The following is a 21,355-nucleotide window of genomic DNA, read 5'->3' on the forward strand; positions in this document are numbered from 1 at the left end:
TTGGAATGTGAAAAGAAAACAAAGGATGAAGGGTTGCATAATATCTTCCTAGTGAAGGATGGGGGGCCTTTTGTTCCCCAGATGTTGTTGGACTTCAGTTTTCATCATTTCTGACCATTGGCCACCCTAGCTGGTGCTGATGGAAGGTGCAGTTCAACAACATCAGGAGGACCTTGGAAGCTCCTCATCCCTGGCCTAAAAGCTTGTTGTTCTCCTAACCCAAAGTTGTTTTGTTGTGGTTGTGGGTTTTGCTTATAAGGGAGGAGGCACAGGGGAAATATTACAAACTGGTGTGTGTGTGCGTTTGTAAGAGTTGCACTGTGTTTTGTGCATAGAGTTTCAACCACAATATTACAGTGAGTCCATTGTCCATGCAGAGTTTAATGCATCAGAATGCATTTAGTCTTCCTCCATTCTAGCTATAGATTCCACTGCTAAAACCTCAAATTGATGGCATCATCTGAAAACAACTTTTCTGTCCTATTTCTTAGGAAGAGATAAATGCAACACTTCTTTTCAAAAATGATCGTAATAAATGTTCGTCCTCTTAATTCCCGTTGACAAACTACCAATGAGCTTCTGGCTTGAATATGAAAGGGAAGTCGATGAGGAGTTGTTTTCTTGTGTTGGATGAGCACACTGTAAAATGACCTTTTTTCTTATTTTGACATTCACAAGGTAGCACAGAGGCAACAAAGTACTTGTATGTTGTCCTTGGTGGCCAAACGTACCTGTTCTCTTTTGCTAAACAGAAATGCATTATCGTTGTCGCTATTGTTATATAGCAGGCACATCCAACTCCCAAAAGACTGCAATCTACTCTCAGTATAAAAAAATGGCAGTGATGTACCCATTGTCATTGAAGGGAGGAGGAGCGTGTGTGGGGTGGGTGGATTGCCCAGAGTTGTTGAACTTTTGGGGGGTAGGATTGCCCAGAATTCTTCAGCTTTTATTTGTTAACTTTTGGTAAACTTTATTTTATCCCATGACTGATAAGGGTCCCACGATCTACCAGGATCAGCCGGGGATCTACTGGTAGATCGTGATCTGCTGGTTGGACATGCCTGTTATATAGCATGTGAACCAAAGCTCTAGATCTCATTTAACTCCAGATTTAATATGGCCATCTGCAGTCTGATGATAATGCTGGCCTACCTGATAGGGAAGCGTGTGGCGCTGCGGGAGGTGCTGTCTCTAAACCACAGAGCCTAGGACTTGCCGATCAGAAGGTCGACAGTTCAAATCCCTGCGACGGGGTGAGCTCCCGTTGCTCGGTCCCTGCTCCTGCAAACCTAGCTGTTCGAAAGCACGTCAAAGTGCAAGTAGATAAATAGGTACCTTCCGGCGGGAAGGTAAGTGGCGTTTCCGTGCACTGTTCTGGTTCGCCAGAAGCGGCTTAGTCCTGCTGGCCACATGACCCGGAAGCTGTACGCCGGCTCCCTCGGCCAATAAAGCGAGATGAGTGCCACAACCTCAGAGTCGGCTATGACTGGACCTAATGGTCAGGGGTCCCTTTACCTTTACCTGATAGGGACATTGTAAGGATGTATGTGAAGTGCTTAAACATCTGAAAGTACTCTATAATAACTGGAGGGGGGGATCCTCAGTCCTGGGGGCTAAAACCAAGCCCCTCATCAGCATCCTTGAGTGCTTTTGCCTGCCTGGAATATGTTCTTGAACAGTCACCCCCAGTGGCGTAGCGTGGGTTGTCAGCACCCGGGGCAAGGCAAGTAATTTGTGCCCCCTAACCCGTGGATTTGCGCCCCTTAACCCATGGATTTGCGCACCCTAACCCTAACCCCCCAGATATTGCACCCGGTGCAGCCGGGGCCCCCCTGCACCCCCCACGCTACGCCACTGGTCACCCCATCTGCACCATGCGTTTAAAGCAGCATCATAGCATATTAAAAACTCACAGGAACTGTAGCTTGTTATGGCTGCTGTGGCCTCTTGGGCTCCACTCTTCCCCTCACAGAGCTACAGTTCCCAAAGTTCTCAAGGAAGAGAGATTGGTGTGTAACTCACTCTGAGAACTGTAGCTGTATGCACAGGGGTCTCCTAACAAAACTACAGTTTCCAGTATTCTCTGGGCGGGCGGAGCAGAGCCATGCTTGTTTAAAGTGGCATGTTTCTTATTTAAAGGTATCGTGCAGATGGGACATGTGATAATGTCTCTTGGTTCCTAACAACCCACACGTCTCCTGCACCTCCTTGCACCCAGCCTATTGCAACTCCTGGTCCTGAATAATCCCGAACAAACTTCGTAAAGGTTAGAATGGCTAGCAATTTGATTTGGAACTGTGGGTGACTCCGAAAGCAAAAGAGAAGTCCCTCTGTGAACAGCGTGTTCCTAGTGGGGCTGTCATTTACTGAAACAGCCATGTCTGTAATGTTAGGCTGAATTAACCACACTTCATTTTATCCATGCAAAGAGAAATACGGGAACGGTTTTGGCATTATGCACTTACACTGTCATTTGGCAGCCTTGCAAATGTAGCATTGATGATTCCTGGCTACTGCCAGTGGGAATGGATCTTGGCAACTTGGCATCTTGAAATGCATCTCTTTAATTGCCATGCATGACAGCCAGGGACTCTCGTACACGGCTTTCATGTTACCATGAGCACTAAGGGACTCTCCAAAGGGCTCAACCCCTTTGAAGCCTGTTCTTTCTTTCTTTCTTTCTTTCTTTCTTTCTTTCTTTCTTATTTAGCTAGCAAATGTAAATACCACTTAACAATTTTTTTTAAAAAAGTCATGTAAAACAAAGTGTACAGTATAAAATAACTATCTAAATAGTTCAGAATAAAGCAAATCACACATTCCAGCCATACAAAAGTCAGTGTGTGTATACATGAACACGCACATATACACACAAATACCCCTCTCTGTCCTTCAAACAGTCAAGCAAGAGGCATTTGCATAGTTCAAGGGCACAGACCAGTCAGGCAAAGCACCGAGGAAGGGTGCAGAGCAGGCTGGTGAAGGATGTCTCCTAGGGTGAGGGAGTGTGGCTTTTGGTGTGTCCTGGGTGGCACATATAGCTTCCAGGCTAGGGGCTTCCAACCCCGTTGTAAATTATGGTATTTTAATTGCTTTCTCCACTGCCCTGGACTTATTATGGAGTAAGTGTGGTATATATAATCATAATAAAATATTTTAAAAACAGCTCCCCAAAACACCATTGCCACTTTGTCTCTTTGAAGCCACCGATTTGTTGAATTTTGAATCAGGGTCTTGCACTGATGTGCTCATGGTCACTCCTGTTTAGTCCCACAATAAACCTGAGGTCAGTTAAGCTAAAAAGGAGATTGTAGCTATCCAAAGAATCAACTTGTCTGACCAGGGACTGGAATCCGGACCCATTTTGTCCCTAAACTCTAGCCATTATAGCACAGTGGCTGTCAGAGGAGTCTAGGTGTGCAGTTGGTTTTACCAATGTAAGCTTAACCCTGTGAATTATGCATGAAATGACATAGACCTATGGACAAGTCTTGGATTTTGCAGAGTGATTTTCAGTTGCCTATGTGTAAAAACTGGAGAAAAATGCCTAGCTGTTGATCGCAAACCAATATTCTTTCTTAATAACACCACTGAACTGCATATTTGATTGCTGCAACATGTCATTTGTGGGGCTGCATCTGATGATTTGGAAACTTCAGCTGGTGCAAAATTTGATGGCCAAGTTCCTCACTGGGGCAAGACGAGTTGAGCATATTACCCTGATGCTGGCCTGACTGCACAGGCTGCCAATTAGTTCCCAGGCCCAATTCAAAGTGCTGGTTTTGACCTATAAGCCTTAAATGGCTCAGGACCGCAATACGTCAAGGACTGCCTCTCTCCATATGAACCAACCCAGTCCATGTGATCATCATCTGAGGCCCTTTTTCATGTGGCATCATTACATATCTTTAAGCTCCAGGCGAAAACATTCCTCTTTGGCCATTAAACCATCCATGGTTTTTTAAATAAATAAATATGGGGGGGACTGTTGATACAACAATTTCTATGATTGGCTTTCATTATTATGCTATGTAAATTATCTTTTTAATGTTGTACACTGCCTGCGGATCTTTGGATAAGGGGCAGTATATAAACTGAATTAACAACAACAATTTGCACTTTGGCAGTACCAGCTGCAAGCCATGATGCAATCACTGTTTCCATTCTCAGGTGTGGGCAGGCAGGCTCTGCATTTGAATTGCTCCCCTCTGATGTGCCTAGACCTTCACTGAAGATCTCAAAAACTTACTCTGTACTTTCCATCTAGGATTTTTTTTTTTTATTATTATTACATTTGTATTCCACCTTTCCTCCAAAGGAACTCAAAGCAGTATACATAGTTCTCGCCTCCCTGTTCTTTCCTCACAACGATCCTGTGAGGTAGGTCAGGCTAAGAGATGGTGACTGGCCCCAAGTCACACAGAGGGCTTCATTACCAAAGTGGGATTTGAAAGTCGGTCTCCAAGGTCCTTGTCTGACACTCTGACAACTTCACTGGTTCCCTGAAGATGGCAGAAGAAATTTCTGAGAAAGAAGAAAGGAGTGGCTGTTGATCATAACAGAGGCTTGTTGCAATGGTGGCATGAGAAGGCAGGTGATGACCGAGAGTACGACAGATGAATCAATTCACTTTTACCTGTTTCAATTGCTCTTTGTAATTTGGGTCCCAGTTATCATCACACAAGTTTCTGCTTGAAATTGGATGCATCATAGTATCTTGTAGTTTTAGATAAGGTGGCTGAATCTCCTTCGCTGGAGGTTTTTAAACAGAGGTTGGGTGGCCATCTGTCATGGATTCTTTAGCTGTGATTCCTGCATTGCAGAGGGTTGGGCTGGATGACCCTCGGGGTCTCTTCCAACTTCTTTGATTCTTTCTGTAAGCACTGTCCTGGTATGTGCATACTTTGTCCAGTGTTCACAGCATCACAGGATCAGTAGTCTTGAAGCCCTACAACCAACCCTGCGTCTGTGTATTTGGCTTTGATGACATCTCAGGAGATGACTTGGCAAGAAGGGCTTAGCTGTTCGAGAGGACACAGATGTAGGGAGGAAGTCAAACACTCATTAATGTGCTTATGGCAAGAAAGACCATTTCCTCATTCTGGATGAACATGCGGCTGATTGGTCAAAAGCATGGCAGCCAGCTGTTTTTAGATCAGTGTTCTGATTTCTCAGAAGAACCACACACTTCAATCCAGATTCTGTTGTTTGAACATTTTGATGGAATTTTTTGCCTGGCTTCTCTGCATTCAAGAAATCACTAAGGGTTTATTTTAAACTGCCCCTGTTTGCTACCAGGCTAATATTTGGAAATGGAAAGCAAGGCCACTTTTCACATGTTGGAATGGGAAAGCAAGTCAGCTCTGCAGGCGTACAGAGAAAACCCAAAAGCAAAATTGGAGAGGCAAAAGGTCTCTGCTTACTAGGAGCTTATAATCACCCCCTCACCAGTTTGGGGAAAGCCTTCCTGAGGAACTAGCTCCTTGCCCCTTCTTAAAACCCAGAAGGACCCTGATTGGTTTCCTTTCCTGGGGCACTGCAACCAGTTCTTTTATCACTGTGTTCTGAGGTGAGGGCATGTGGCTAAATTTGGGTGCATATTTTGTGGGGTTTGCCAACCCACCATCCTTCTCCTTCTTATTTTTTTTTTTTTGGTCTTCTACTGGCTTCGGTGGGATGCCTGGACCCCTTAACGCCTTGCTGGTGTGAGCTTCCCCACAGGATGAGAACGAGAAAGATGCAAGTGCAGGATTCAAAGGTGGACCGTTTGCTCCGAGCCAACCGCTGAGTCCTCCTTCTGCTCCTTTTCCCTGGACACCCATCGCCTCCCAAGCGTGCCCGCCTGTCGGGTTTCTCACGACGCGTGCCCCCGCCCCCACCTTTCCCCTGGCACTCGGCATCCTAGCTCCTCGAAGTTCTTTCTAACGCAAGTCACGTCTGTTTGGGTGTCTGCTGCCTCTTTCCCCACCGAGAGGCGCTTCTTGCTTAGAGGGGCCGTCCTCGCCCTCTCCCCCCCCCCCCGCCTCTCTACCTACCCAGGGAGACAGCCGCCTCCTCTAGCCACAGCTGCGTCTGCCTCCTAGCAGCTTCGCCCCCTCCCCTTCTTCTTCTTCTTCTTGTTCTTGTGCTTCATCCTCCTCCTCGGCTCCCTTCGCTCTTAGTCCGATTTCTGCATTTGCTGAAAAGGAGGGGGTTGCTGAGCTGTGCTGCTGAGGGGCTTTGCTGCGTCGCCGTGCGGCTCCTGGCAAAGAGAGCGCAGCCTCCGTTAGTCCTGCTGCTGCCTTTTTTTGCAGGTGCTGCTGTCGAAGGAAAACCCAGCTTCTCTCACCCGCACCCCCCTCCCCATCTTCCATCCGAAAACACGCCAAAGCCAGGAGGAGGATTTGGGAGATGCTGCGGCTACCGCTCCCAGTTTGAGGAGAGCCCGTGCCAATCCGCTGGCGCTCCCCGAGGGACCCGGACAGCCCCGCACGCAGCAGCAGCTTGGAGAACTTACTGAAGAAGACGCCACAACTGGTGCCCACATTTCCAAGAAGGGAACGGACAGCAGCCCGAGCGCTCCCCGCGCCTCCCTCTTTCTCTCCACCTCCCTGTCTCCCTCCGAGTTCCTAAAGGGGTGACTGCCAGTGGTCGAAAGAAAGGGGAAAGGGGACGAAGCTTCGGCGCGAGGCGCCGTCAGGGCCTGACAGCGCCAATGCTGCGCCAAGGGAGCATTTGGAGACGTCGAGGGACCTGTTGGCTTCCTCTCTTCGCTGAGTGGGCAGGCAACTTTTCAGTCCGGGGCCAAGTTTGAGGAGGATTCTTTTCCACCCCTTTCCCTCTACTCTACCCACAGGAAGGGATCGGGGCTGGGCGGCATAGTCGGGGCAGCTACCCAAACCGAAAGGCGCGCGGACGCGGACTCACCCCTCCCCGCGTGGCCCCCAACAGGCGGCTCCCCACCTTCCTTGCGAGGCGGGAGGTGGCCTGGCCTCCTGTGACGCCAGGCCTCGCTTCGTTTATTAATTTTTTTCCGAGGGGAGGCGAGAGCAGCATGCTGGGGGCTCCCCCCGCAGGCAGCCCCCGCAGCCCCGACGTCTGACCCTTCAGGGTGGCGGCTATGGCAGCAGCCATCGCCAGCTCCCTGATCCGACAAAAGAGGCAAGCGAGGGAGCGGGAGAAGTCCAACGCCTGCAAATGTGTCAGCAGCCCCAGCAAGACCAAGACCAGCTGTGCCGACAAGAAGAAGCTCAGCGTCTTCTCCAGGGTCAAGCTCTTCGGCTCCAAGAAAAGGCGGAGGAGGAAACCAGGTGGGCTGGTCGCTGGTGGGGGAGGCGAGGGGTGGCAGGCTTGCTCCGGGTTGGGGGGAGATGGTCCGGTTCCTGGGTGAGGAGCTGCACCCCTGAGAAAACCGGGGTGAGCTCTTTGATTCCCTGCCCGGCTGTAGGCTTCCTTGTAAGGCGTCTGATAGGCCACTGTGATTGGAGGGTTCTGGACTAGCTGGACCTCTGGTCTCCTGTTCTGATCACTAGGGAGAGGTGAGCTCTGTTAGTCTTGGTGGCTCTTTGGACTCTGGTGTCTAATGCCCCTTGTGGAAAGGCTCAGAGGTAGAGCATTTGCCTGGCAGGCAGAAGGTCCCAGGTTCATTCCCTGGCATCTCCAGGTAGGGCTGGGAATGTCCCCTGCCTGAAACCCTAGAGAGCCACTGCCAGTCAGTGTAGACAATACTGAGCTAGATGGACCCAGTGGTCTGCCTTGGTATAAAGGCAGCTCCGTATGTCAGAATACTGTTTAATGTGTTAGGGAGGGCTACTGCTTGGAAGCCCCCCTGCTTCTGGGCCTTTTAAAGGCATAGCTCTTGTTAGGAGATGGAAGCTGGATCCTCAGTCTGCAACAAGAGGGCTTTTCTTCCGTTCTTCTTAAACACAAGAGTTAGACCCTCCATGTACAAGAACAGAATGCCTCTGAATATCAGGTGCTGAGGAGCAAGAGCAGGAGAGGGCTCTTGCCTTGACTCCCTTGCTTCACGGCTTTCCCATAAGTGTCTGACTGGCCACTGTGGGGAACGGGATGCTGAGTTAGATGGACCCTTTTGCTGTGGTCCTGCGGGTTTCTCTGTGGAGGAACAACGCCAGGCATTCTGATTTTCCTACTGGGGGGAGGAAGGGGGAGATGTGAGCAAACACTGTAGGAGCCTATGCAGCTGCCTTATATGAGAGGCGGACATTAGTCCATCCATTCCAGTCATTTCTGCTCTGATTTATCTCCCTCTGGGCTGAGAATGCCAAGGAGTGAGTTGGGGATCTTCAACCCAGGCTGCACTACTGATCTGCAACCCCACCCCAACATGGATCAAAACTATCTTCTTATGTGGCCATTGGGGCTTGTGACCTGCATGCTCAGGAGGCAACAAAGGGTGTTTTTTAAAAAAAGAAAAAAAGAAAAGGTATATTTGCAACAGTTCCTGATTAGTTGCAGCCCTTTGTAGTGTGGGAAAGGACCATGGCTCAGTGGTGGAATCTCTGCTTTGCATGCAGAAGGTCCCAGGTTCAATCCCTGGCATCTCCAAATAGGTCTGGAGAGACTCCCTGTCTGAAACCCTGAAAAAATGCTGCCGGCCAGTGTAGATAGTACTAAGCTAGTTGGGCCAGTGTTCTGACTCAGTGTAAGCCAGTTTCCGATGCTCCTTTAATGGAGCAGGATGCAAGTGTTGGCTGGTTGCATGGGGCCTCTTGGCGCGTTGTCTGGCCATTGTATGGCGGCAGCCAGGAGCTTCCATGGCTCTTCTGTCGTTGGATGTGTGGAGTGTAACAGCTGCGTGTTGACCACAATAGTGAAAACAAACCTCCATATTCAAAGGTGGTATACCTCTGAGTATCAGACACCAGCGACAACTGCTGCTTGCAGTGCCTGTGAGTCATAGAAGTATCAGGTTGATTTTGTTTTTGGGTCAGGTACATCTCTGATACTGGTATGTTCGGACATGTTTCGCACATGGGTGGTGCTCCCCTCCACACATGTTGCAGCAACAACACACAATCAAATTAAACAAATGATTATCTATGCACAAGTTCCATGTGCTTTCTGACACAGTTGAGCTTCCTGTAACATATGAAAGCAGCCCTAAGGGACTAGTTTTAACATCAAGTATGCAGGCTGAGATGTGAATGGAAGTTGATTGGCACATCTCTGCTTCCTGATCCATGTATTGGGAGAGAAATGTGGCAATTGACACATGACCAGCTGAGCATGATGCTCTTCCATACAGCAAAACATAATGGCTGATGGAGCCAATGGAAAGCCAAGCATTCAATGGTAATAATTAGTTACCGAAATCCACCTTTTTTGTTATGGTAACACCTTTAAAACACCTTCCGAAAGAATATTTGGAACTGTAGTTTAAGGGTGCTGGGAACTGTAGCTGCAGTTCCCAGGATTCTTTGTTTTTTGTGGGCAGGAGGGGGGGACTTATTTTAAATATATGGTGTATACACAGCCTTGGTTGCATTTGCATTCTGCCCTTCCTCGGAGGAGCTCAGAGGTGGGCAACAGCCCAGCCTCATTTTATTCTTACAACAGCCCTGTAAAGTACTCTGGGCTGAGGGGGGTGACTGGCTCAGATCACCCAGTAAGCTTCACAGATGACTGGGGATTTGAACCTGGATCTCCTTGCTCTAAGTTCGGGACTCTGTTCATTCCACTGCTCTGACTTCTCTTTGATTTCCAGTGCTTTAAACGCCCCAGTCCCTGATCTCCCTCTTTTTCCTTTCACATTGCTCTGCCTCAGATCTTCAGCCCCTTTCTTTCTTTACTCCTTTTCTTATGCTTACTAAAGGACTTCTTGTTATGCCTTCTGAGCATCTTGCACACTCACTAATATAGACAGGCACCAGTTTTCTTGCCTTTCCCACACACTTGTAACTGTCTTTAGGATTACCTACGCTTGTTTCCATTCCTAAGTTCCTGTGCATTTTTGACAATGGCTGATTTCAGTTTCTTATGGAGGTATTTTATTTTCTACACACACAAAGGAATCGGCATGCCAAGAATGTGCCTCTCTTTGTGCACCCAGCACCATGGACACAATGGTGAATGGCATCTTCTGCCTCTACCTTGTTCATGTACCATCCTGGATTTCTCTGCTGTTCCAGATTTCTGCACTCACTTGAGATGTATGTTTGCGCATCAGCAACATAAGAAGCCACCTTGATCTATGTAGCTCAGCATTGTCTACTCTGACTGGCAGTGGTTCTCCAGGTTTTCAGGCAGGGGTTATTCCATCCCAGCCCAACCTGAAGATGCTGGGGATTGAACCTGGGACTTTCTGGATGCAGATACATTTGTAACCTGAAGCATTTGTAACCTGAGGCATTTGTAACTCACAGTACCTCTGAGCTACTGCTTTTCCTCATTTGCCTAGATCAGGGGTAGTCAACCTTTTATACCTACCACCCACTAATGCATCTTTCTTGATGGTAAAATTTCCTTACTGCCCACCAGTGCTCGGTGGAAGGAGGATTCAGCTTGTGCCATAGAACCCCCTGCCGCCCACCTAGAATCCTGAAACACCCACTAGTAGGGACCAGGTTGACAACCCCTGGCTTAGATGGTAGATGGGTCGTAGGAGAAAGTAAAACCATTAGCCCATCTAGCACAGTATTGTCTACACTGGCAGACAGTGGCTGTCCAGGGTTTCAGGCAGGAATCCTATCAGGACATTGAACCCGGGACCTTCTGCATGCAAAGCAGATGCTCTGCCACAGAGCTATGGCCCTTCGCCACCCCCGACCTCAACCATCGGTGACTTACTCAGAGAATGCACACATGCAGTTTGGCTTATAGGCTCCACACACAACCCTGTCATCTGTATACATGAATCTTCCCATATTTCATACACCCCCTGCATACCCACTCAGGATATGTTACATGAGGATGGAGTTGCGAGGGATGGAGAGATAACCTTACCCAACTCCCGTTGTGTTTATGCATCATTGTCGCTTCCCACATTTTCATGTGAATCTGTCTTATTCCCAGCCACCCACTAACTATGCCAAAGTAGTTCAGGGCCATGCATATGCCCATTGCGGACTGAGATGGCTCAGTTGGTAGAACATGGGACTCAATCTCAGGGTTATGAGTTCACAGATTCCTGCATTGCAGGGAGTTGGACTAGAGGATCCTAACGGTCCCTTCCATCTCTGCAGTTCTATGATTCTGTGATTCTAGATGGTATTATCCCACTTTATCCTCTCAACAACCCTGTAATGTTGGTTTGGCTCAGATAGTGCATTGGTGGAGCTCTCTCTTTTCCAAGGCTGCCCACTCTATCACTAGTATCCCTTTGCAAATCTGTGCATTTGCTCCAGGCTGCTGTTGTCACCTGTACTTTCCTATCACTCTTTTGTAAGGTTGGTCTTCTGTGTAAAATGTGTGAGACGAGGGATTCACCTGGGTGGGTGGGGAGGAACGAGCAAGCATCGAAATGCGGAAAGGGGAATGAGCCAATTCCCTCTCCTCTGGTTTTACTTTTCTAAAAAATAAATAAATCACCAAACTCGCAACCATTAAATATTCCAGTTGTTCTTAACCAGCTGAAGAACTAAGAGTTTTTTCATGCACTGCTTAGTTATTACCCTGGGTTAACTGTGCTCTCTTGACCAGGAGCTATGACACACTCTGATGCAAGGAACTTGTACAAGACATGTATTTGCAAACACACGTCTCAACTTTATATGCTGCATTTCTTGTGTATGTGCGTGTACAGACACATCTTCTGTGTACACATATGCTTTTTAAAAAAACAAGTGAAGGGACCTGAAATCACAGGCTGTAAAAGGAAGTAGAGGGTCGTTCTTGTTAACAGCAATTTGGGCCAACAAGCAGCAATCCAGTTTGTGGTGGGTCTGATAACCATGGGCCATTTCAAATGTTACACAGCAACAAGGGATGAGCAAGCATGTAAATGCTCTAGTGTATTATGGAAAATGGAGTTAGCAAATCCCTGTTCCTTGGTTTTGCTTCACTAAATCTTCCAAACCTGTAAAATCTTCCATTAAGTAGGTGGCTGATGAGAAGTGGTAGCAAAACCTGGTGGGTGCCTGTACGACCTGTGTGTTTTCAACCCCATTTGTCATCGCAATACATCGCATTTCTAGAGGTATGCTTCCAAAAAGCAAAAAATTCCAAAGGTAACTTAAAGGTAAAGGTAAAGGGACCCCTGATGGTTAGGTTCAGTCATGGCCGACTCTGGTGTTGCGACGTTTATCTCGCTTTACTGGCCAAAAGAGCTGACGTACAGCTTCCAGGTCATGTGGCCAGCATGACTAAGCTGCTTCTGGTGAACCAGAGCAGGGCACGGAAATGCTGTTTGCCTTCCTGCTGCAGTGGTACCTATTTATCTACTTAGACTTTGACGTGCTTTCGAACTGCTAGGTTGGCAGGAGCAGGAACTGAGCAACGGGAGCTCACCCTGTTGTGGAGATTCGAACCACTGACCTTCTGATCGGCAAGCCCTAGGCTCTGTGGTTTAGCCCACAGTGCCACCTGCATCCTAAAGGCCACTTAGATGCAACCTAAAAGAGGGAAATGATGGATGGTGAGGCCCTAAATAATCTTGACAGCATCACCAGGTTGGTCTGCTTTGCTAATGTTGCGAGTTGCTTTTGGGAAGCAGTATGCATCATCTCCAGATCCCACTTGAACGAGATGGGAACAGCTTCTTTGCTGTGACTGGAGGTGGACAACAATTGCTTCTGCACCTCTCACTGTTTCACTGCAGAGGTCCCTAACTAACTAAAACCGATGAAGCCAGACAAATCCCCAGACACAGATCCCCATATCTATGGCGCAGGTGTTTGTTGACCCTTTCTGGAAAGAAACGTGCCATTCATGAGGCTACATTTCATTGTGTCACAAGTCATTCTTCAGTCAAGTCTTCACGTTCCTCTGATGCTCTGACTGAGCCTTACAGTCTCATTTACTAACCATCAAGATGGCAAGGATGTTGTTGTACCCGTGAGTTTCGGAAATGTTCATATGTCTGTTTAGCTGCATAGCAGGCTCCAGATGGAGGCATGGGTGTGCATTTGCTGGGCTCCCTAATCTCAGTCAAGGGGCACTCTGCTCTAGCCAGGGGTACCTGAGGGGGTGGGGGACAGGAGTCAGAGGGTTCTTGATGCCTGGAGGACTGCGTAGACTTTCCAGTGAATCACCCGACTGTGGCACATGCTGACATTTGCACATGGATGCTGACAATGCCAGATGAATGTCTGGGGAACATTCAAAGACAAATGACAGATTTCCCTATTTTTTGAATACAGACAGCTCCTCTTTCTTTCTTTCTTTCTTTCTTTCTTTCTTTCTTTCTTCTTTCCTTCTCTCTCTCTTTCTTCTCTCACTATAAGATTCCAGGGTAAGTTACAGGAATGTAAAAATACAACATTCAACCCAGTTTAAACACTTTAAAGAAATTATTATTATTATTATTAATTATTATTATTTTAAGAATGGAAAACTTTGGATAGTGTATCCTTGGTGTTTTTGGACATTCTCAACATTTGTCTGGAATCGCAATACTTGCCAAATTCCAGATATTCACTGTAGAGTATCTGTCTTTCTCTTTCTCTCACTGTCACACACACACACACACACACACACACACACACACCATTTGAAACCAAGTAAAAACATAATTTGGGTTCAATTCTGCTGTATTGTTGCTTACACTTACCCTCTTTCCTATTACCTTCCTCTACCATATATTTTAGTACTTCTGTCTCTTGATGCTCAATGGTTAATTGGAACTGCAATGGTACTAACTATACCTCTCAGCTTGGTTCTTGGTTAGCACACGTCCTCTCATTTTAAGAAGTGTTTTTCCTTCCTCCCTCCCTTCTCTTTTTATTCTACTCCTGATGAATCTCAAGCTCATTAAAAAGCAGGATCTTTTCCTTGCCAACACATTTCTAATCTTAATAGCAATCAGATCTAGCTCCTTCAGCCATGTAACATACTGCTGGCATTTTAATCCACTGGCACAAGATTTGTGTTTTAAAACCACCTGCATTTCTTACCCCAAGTCAGTGGTGACCACCAGTCCTCCAGTTTCTGATTTGTTTCAGCAATCTCACAAATAGCTGTGAAACTTCTAGCTTGGGGTTTTTCTCTCTGGAAAAATGAAGCATGTCTTTTTTGTTCACCGAAAGCATATGCAATGTCAGTTTCAGAACTGAACTTTTAATCTTTTCCACTTGTTTGTTTTCTTACAGAACCACAGCTTAAAGGCATTGTAACAAAACTGTACAGCCGGCAAGGGTATCACTTGCAGCTACAAGCAGATGGAACTATCGATGGCACTAAAGAGGAAGAGAGTACCTACAGTGAGTATTCACCTTGGAAATGGTTTGTTTGTGCAGTCTACAAGTCCATATGAATGGCTTAAAAAACAACAACACCAAATCCAATGGCTGTTTTGGAGATAGCATGTGGCAGATGGAATCAAGGCAACATCATTATTGTCTGTGTGTTTGCTGTTCAACCTTCTGTACAAAAACACTTGAATGTTCGATGAACCAGTGGAGGTAGTGGTGGCTTCTGAAAAACCTGTGCAAATGTTATCTCCATAGAGATCTGGAGGGTTTCATCTCTTTGCTTTGGATCTCATTAGGTTTTTGTTCTCCACCCGGAGAAAGTTTTCTCACCCCCTTATTTTGCCTGGAATAAATCCAAGCCATTGCTTCTCCAAAAGTACCAGAAACAAATGATCCCACCCAGAACTGTGGGGGAAAGGGTGAAGAAACCAGCCCACTTCATTTAATTTGCATGTTCCACACTCTGGTGATAGACCTCAGATTGATTCTGCTTTCAGTCTTTCTTCTCTATCTTCAGAGTTGGATTTAGTCAGGTGAAAATATCCAGTGGGAAAATGTTTTTTCCTTACACAAATATGTCCATAAACCTTTGAATCATTTGTTTGTTGGAGGATGGGAGTCATCCCAGCACAGCTTTCCTTCAGGAGTCTGTGTCCATGACAATTATTTTAAAAACATTTATTATTATTATTATTATTATTATTATTATTATTATTATTATTATATTTAATACCGCCCAGTACCCAAAGGTCTCATAGTTCAAGAACATAGTTCTTGCAGAGATGGCAGCTGTAGGAGATCTGAATTAGTTATGCACAGTGATCTGGAAGAGAGCCTCCTTTTTTGTTTTGTTTTGTTTTTGTTTATAGGTTCTCCTCCTCTTCCATGATCTACCCACTCTTCACCCTAAGGTCCCAGGGTGGACCACAATCATTCAAAATACAACATTAAATGCAATTTAAAACAAATTGCAATCACAATAACTGGATGGGTCCTAATGATACACATCTCAAGTGTCAAAACTCTTGAAGTATTCAAGTCCATTTAAGTGGCTCATCCACTTCAGCATTCAGACTTTTGATCAGGGCCAACCAGGAAGGTTCTGCGTGTGTCGGGGGGGGGGGGGTTATTTTGCTTTTTATTGTGTTCTGCATTTTTATGTTTTTATATTGTGAACTGGCCTGTGATTCTTGAAGGGTGGTATAGAATGAATGAATGAATTAATGAAATGCCTTTTTTCAAGCACACCTTGTGATCTTCCTCAGAGATTCTTCTCTAGGTTTTCCTTGCCAAAGGCAAGTGATTTCTAGGGAGAGGGTCTTGTTAGTAGTGGTACCTCACGGATGGAATGCCCTCCCCAGAAAGGCTCGCCTGGCACCCAGGCCATGACGTTGCTAGTCACCAAGCTTCTTCTCCCATGCCTTTTCCATTATGATCTGTCAAACGCTTGTATTTTTCTGTCAAGTTATTGGGTTTTAAGGTGGATTTAATTGTTTGGGGGGCTTGGTTTTCTGCTAACTTTAGGTGGCTTTCTTTTCCTGGACTTTTTCTGCGTGGGATTATTATTATTTAAAAAACATTGTGTGTGTTTTTTTTAAAAAAGTGTTTTTATTGCAAAATATATTTTCATTTTAGTCTTGGTTTTAAATGGCCCAGAGAATTGGTTGAATAGGTTGTATAGAAATGCAATAAATAAAATAATGCTTCAAGGTGGTGCACAAGCAGGGTGTGACAGCAGCATCACAACTCGGCTGTTGTTCTGTTTTTGCCTAACACAGGTAGTCAGTCACAACTAGATCTGTCCACCATGAATCGGTTGCAAAAAAAAAAAATAGGGAGCTGCTTAATATTGAGTTGGCCATCTAGCTGAGTGTTGTCTACATTGGACTGGCAGCGACTGCCCAGATTTTTATTCAGGGAGCCTTTCCATCTCTCTACCTGGAGATGCTGGGGACTGAACCATTTAGCGCAAATGAAGCTTTTCCTGTCATCTTGTGCTTTGTTAAAGGGAGAGAGTTCATGCAATCATTGTTGAAATTCTGAGACCCAAAGGGCTGCATGGACTCCCCTATCCATGCTTTGCTCCTCAGGGAGCTGCCTCCCAAGCGACCGCCCCTTCTCTGCACATTTGAAGGTGAAACAATTAGACCAGATCTTTGTGTTCCACATTAAGCAAAATCTTATATGGATGGAAATAAATGGGGGGGGGGGCAAAGGGTGCTGCTGTCACGGCCAGTCCTAGATAAGGAAGAAGCACACATCCAATAGTTAATTACTTATTGGCAAGATAAACACTCATAGGCCAAGCCTTTTATAGGAGCTGGACCTCTGCCTCAATAGATGTGGCTTCTTTAATTTAAGAAGCCCAAGCCTTCTCCAACAATGGTTTGCTTGGGTGGAGTAAGGAGACTCTGCTTGCCCTGGGCCTTCTGAGATGCAGTCTTCTGAGTCAGAGGGTGGAGAGAAGGGTACTGGCTGTTAGGGCTTCTCCGGTGCAAGTACTTCTAAGGCTCACAGTGGTGGTCCCTCTCCCTCCACTCTGAGTCCGCAGCCTCATCTCCTGAAGAAAAGTAGCTTGGCTCCAGGATGGTGATCCCTCCCCAAATAACAAGGGTCCTCCTTCTGGCAGTGATGGACTCACTCCATGCCCCCTTGCTTAGTTTCATATATGATGGGAGCTGTTTCTTCTTGTGATGATCCCATGCTACTGGGAAGTGCATCTGAATAGTCTTCCATTCAGCCACTCCAAATTTCTGCACCCTCATATGTGTGATGGATGAGGCAGATGGATTATGGGTAGGCCCCTAGACACCTCTCTCAGCAGTCTGAATCTGGTGGCTGCTAAATGCTCATTGTAGCCAAAGGAAGAACCAGGAGTGATACCAATTATGCTGCGTATGACAAAATGTGTTCATTTTCAATGAACCTTTTTACCGCTAGCATAAATAATTAGATTCTCTGTTGGGAAGACAAGTTTATGTTAAGACCACATCATAAATGGCTGCCAAAAAACAAAAACAAAACCATTTCCCCCAAAGCTCTGAAATTATGATACACTCTACAGAAGATATTGTGGCCATTCCTCATGTAGAAACTTTTTGTAACCTGCTTCTTATTGCTATTAGGAACTAGCAAAAATGACCATGATAATGACAGCAGGGTAGAGAGATTGCCAAAAAGAGGTCTTATGAGCACGGTGTACTCCCATGGTGGGTTCCTATCTATGCAGCTCCTTCCCCCACCCTAGAAAACCACTGTCCTACAGAAGTAATTTTCAGCCAGCCACTTGTATGGGCTTTTGTAGATGGCCCCTTAGTTAACCTTGAGAAAGAAGGTTTCGACCTGCCTGTATTTTAATCATAGCCCAGTAGTAGGAATGGATAAAGCTGTCAGTTTCAGTGTCTCATTTCTCTAATCTTAAACTGAGTTCACCACAAGTCCACATCAATTTGTGCATGGGTGGGGGTTGTGGGCCAGTTTCCCACACACACTCAGCAGGAGGATGGCCGGAGGGCAGTTGCGCACAGGGTGATGACCATGAGGACTTTGGGGTTTCAGTGTGCACACATTTGTCCCATGTCCAGTACCCTGCCTCTCCTGGGACCTCTAGCAGGGGCATAGGAAGAGGTGTGTGGGGTGTGTGGACCGCCCCAGGTGTCATCCTGAAGGGGGGTGACATTCGGCATGCCCCCCCACGACTACTCCCCTAAGCCCAGCGAGAGCGGCAAGTGGTGCAGCAGCTGCTGCGGCTCTGCCCCTTCCCCCGGCTTACTGTAGGCTTGGGAGTCATGGGGGGGGTGCCCCCTGTGCTGAGATCAGGCCCTGGGGAGGACTGTGCAGCCGCACCGAGATCGGGCGCTGGGGTGGATCATGCAGCATGCTGATCAGCCCAGCTCCGCCACTGACCACAAGGAAAGACTTCTGTCTGTGCCTCTGAAAAGCTGCTTCCAGTCAGTGCAGATAACACTGAGCCAGATAGGCCAATTGTCTGACTCAGTATAATGCAGTTTTCTGGGTGCCTCTATCTGGTTTCTATTCACAGCACTTGGCTCTTTGGAAGAACTGATGGATGACGGATACCTGGCTGCACCGGAAAGTTTTATTGTATCCAACTCATGGCTTATGTATTTTAACAAAATGTATTCTAACAACTGATAAATAATAATTGATTTTGTGTTAGCTTTAGTGGCTGATACTGTCTATCTTCTACCGAAGCTGAAATGTCATTATAATGTCAGCATTATTGAAATGAACTGTTGCAGAATTGGGTCATTTGTTTGGATTGCTGTATTATCATGTTTTGAAATGAATTGGTTGCTGCTGCAAGGGAGATGCTTTGATATGTATTGCTGTTATTGACTTGCTGTCTAAGGTGTTCCTAAGTGCTGGAAAGACCTGGGGTGCAGGCCCAAATCTGCAAAAAATTACACCTGCTGATTTATATGGGTACATGCAGATCTAGGTCAACTTTAGAAGAGAAACAAACAAACACACACTGCCTTTTGCTGCCAGGTTTTCCTTGAGCTATAGAGCAACAGCTGATTTTCTGAGTCCCATGCACTCTATGTGGTCTGTGTCCCACCTGCAGTCTATGCACAACACATAGAATATTAGTATGGACATTTGGGTTCTTTTTTATAAAAAACAAAAACCTGTTGATTGTATCTGTATTTTAGAATTGTTATCCTGCCTGCTGCCTTTCAAAGTCTGTCTCTTGCTCTTTAAAAATAATAATGCTCTATATGGTTTTATGTAAATGGCTTAGATGATTTGTTTATTTATGATTAACAGTATATACATTTTGCTAAACGGACTGCTGCATATCTATGTACTGAAACCAAAGCAAGTACCATCCAAAATCTAACATGTCTTTTGATTGCTCACTGACCCTCTCACACCTACACATATACATCTATATCCTGTATGGGCCATATTTGATAAGTGTGTGGGACCACCTGTCAATCACCTTCCATCACAATGAAGTCAGATGCTGCGGTGCTTTGAAGCCCCGGCAACCAACTGATCATTGGGACTGCTTCTGGGACTTCCAAAGGTTTTCCTCCTCTGCATTTTAGTTATTTGTCCCCTATTTTATTTGATTTCCTATCCATGCTTTATGTAGGGTGGGTTGCAACCACAACAAACTAGGCAATTATGCAACAAATCTATCCCCACCACAGCCCTTTGAGATTGGTTAGGCTGAAAGATTGTGACCGGCTGCTGGCATCCCAGGCCCTGGTTCAATGCTCTTACTGTAGGAGGGGAGGCGTGAACACAGACTGGCAGGGTACCTACCGACTAGATGAAGGATCAACCATCTTCAAAATTCATGTAATCATATGCCTATCAGTGGCTATTCAACAAAAAACAAAAAAACAAAAAACAGAGGAGGGGTTCATCATGTGTAAGGAAGAAGTTGCAGGAACCCAAGTGAGACCAAAATGATATCAAAAATAATGATTTAAACATGAACATATGTGGGTATATGCTTATTTTATTTATTTATTATTTAACAGGATTGATGCTACACCTGATTGTAGGAAAACCTCTAAGGAATATTGAAATTATCAATAAAAACACTTAAAACAATTAAAAACCTTTAAAGATAATAACAAGTTTTTTTAAAAAAGGGAAAAAGATTAAAGCACACCAGCTCAATGTGCCTGGATAGGCTTGCCTGAACAAGAATAGTTTTAGGAGGTGCCAAAACAGTGCAGCAAAGCTGCCTCTCTGATGTGAATAGGCAGGGAGTTCCAGAAATTGATTCCTTGCAAGTACAGAGCAAGTATAGTTGTGTACTGGTAACAGTGCCAGTTCTGCAGATAAAAATGATTCAGTGGGCACATACAGGGTAAATTCATCCCACATTTTGTAAAAAATACAAAATGTTAAAATACAAATTCACCAAATAAGAAAAAATGGTGTTCTCTGTGAATCAGATACTAATTGATACTAATTGATAAGATGTCCAGAATTATATCTCAGGATATGCTACTTGTGAATTCTCCAATTTGATTTTGAAGCAACATGAAGCGAAGTTTATTCTTGGAGCTCTCGTCCTTAATTATCTGTATTGCATGGAGAACTTCATTGTTTTTCACACAGTGGTTATATTTTGGAGAATTTGTATTTTTGTAATTTTGTATTTTACACATGCATACCCAAGTGTTTGCATATATAATTGTTCATGTTCAAATAATTGTCCTTTCTGATATCATTTCATTGTCACTTGGGGCTCCTGCAGCTTTGTCTTTTCCTACCTATCAGTGGCTATTTGCCACAATGGAGATGCAGAACCTCCATGGTCAGAGACAGTTTATCTCTGGATACAATTTTCTAAAGAGCGACAGTGACAAGAGTTTCCTTAAGGGTTTCCTGTAGGCATATGTTTGGTTGCTGTTGGATGCAGGAAGCTTGCATATATGGATCCCTGAAATGATCTTATCTGTTGGGGTTCTTCCCCCATTCCACCCCCAAGAGAGTTGACTAGCTTGCCTTTGCTCCTTTATAAAGGGGTGTGTGTGGATGCCCTGCCATGCTACTTTGCTTTAAAAAAAGAAGCTCATATTAAATGTTCACAAAATGTCGCTTTCAATGAAAGATTTGAAGTTGTTGCTGAAATCTGGAGAGGTTAACTTCCTTCCTTCTTCCTTCTTCCTTCCTAGCTTTGTTTAACCTCATACCTGTGGGTTTACGAGTGGTGGCAATTCAAGGCGTCCAAACAAAACTGTACTTAGCCATGAACAGCGAAGGATACTTGTACACATCGGTAAGTGTCAACTGCATTCCACACTCTTGGTTTATTTATCCTGTCTTGTGTGTGTCAGAAACCCAGGCCCCGGAAACAATGTAATGATGCTTATTTGGTGCAACGATGGGGGATAGGATCTGCTCTTTGGAAGTGTGGTTTATTGCAGCGTGCTTCTCTGATCAGTGTGGAAATGGGGTGGGGTGGGGGTTTTTTTGCAGAATTGCAGCTGAATCCTTTGCTTTGTACCTTATGT

The 21,355-nt window shown here is 45.6% G+C and overlaps 1 protein-coding gene across 10 annotated transcripts in view; it reads left to right on the forward strand.

The window, feature by feature from the left end:
* Positions 1-21,355, forward strand: part of FGF13 (fibroblast growth factor 13) — a 233,815-nt gene that overhangs the window by 185,371 nt on the left and 27,089 nt on the right. For 9 of the 10 annotated variants that reach the window (XM_083723021.1, XM_083723020.1, XM_083723019.1 and 6 more), the window contains 2 exons: positions 14,250-14,360; positions 21,017-21,120. In XM_083723021.1, coding sequence (XP_083579147.1) covers positions 14,250-14,360; positions 21,017-21,120 — 215 coding nt within the window. Of the gene's footprint in view, positions 1-5,936; positions 7,293-14,249; positions 14,361-21,016; positions 21,121-21,355 lie in introns of those variants that run through there. The other variant, XM_083723023.1, reaches the window with a different exon arrangement.

This window comes from Podarcis gaigeae (genome assembly GCF_964106915.1).
Source record: "Podarcis gaigeae genome assembly, chromosome: Z".
Taxonomy (NCBI): Eukaryota; Metazoa; Chordata; class Lepidosauria; order Squamata; family Lacertidae; genus Podarcis; species Podarcis gaigeae.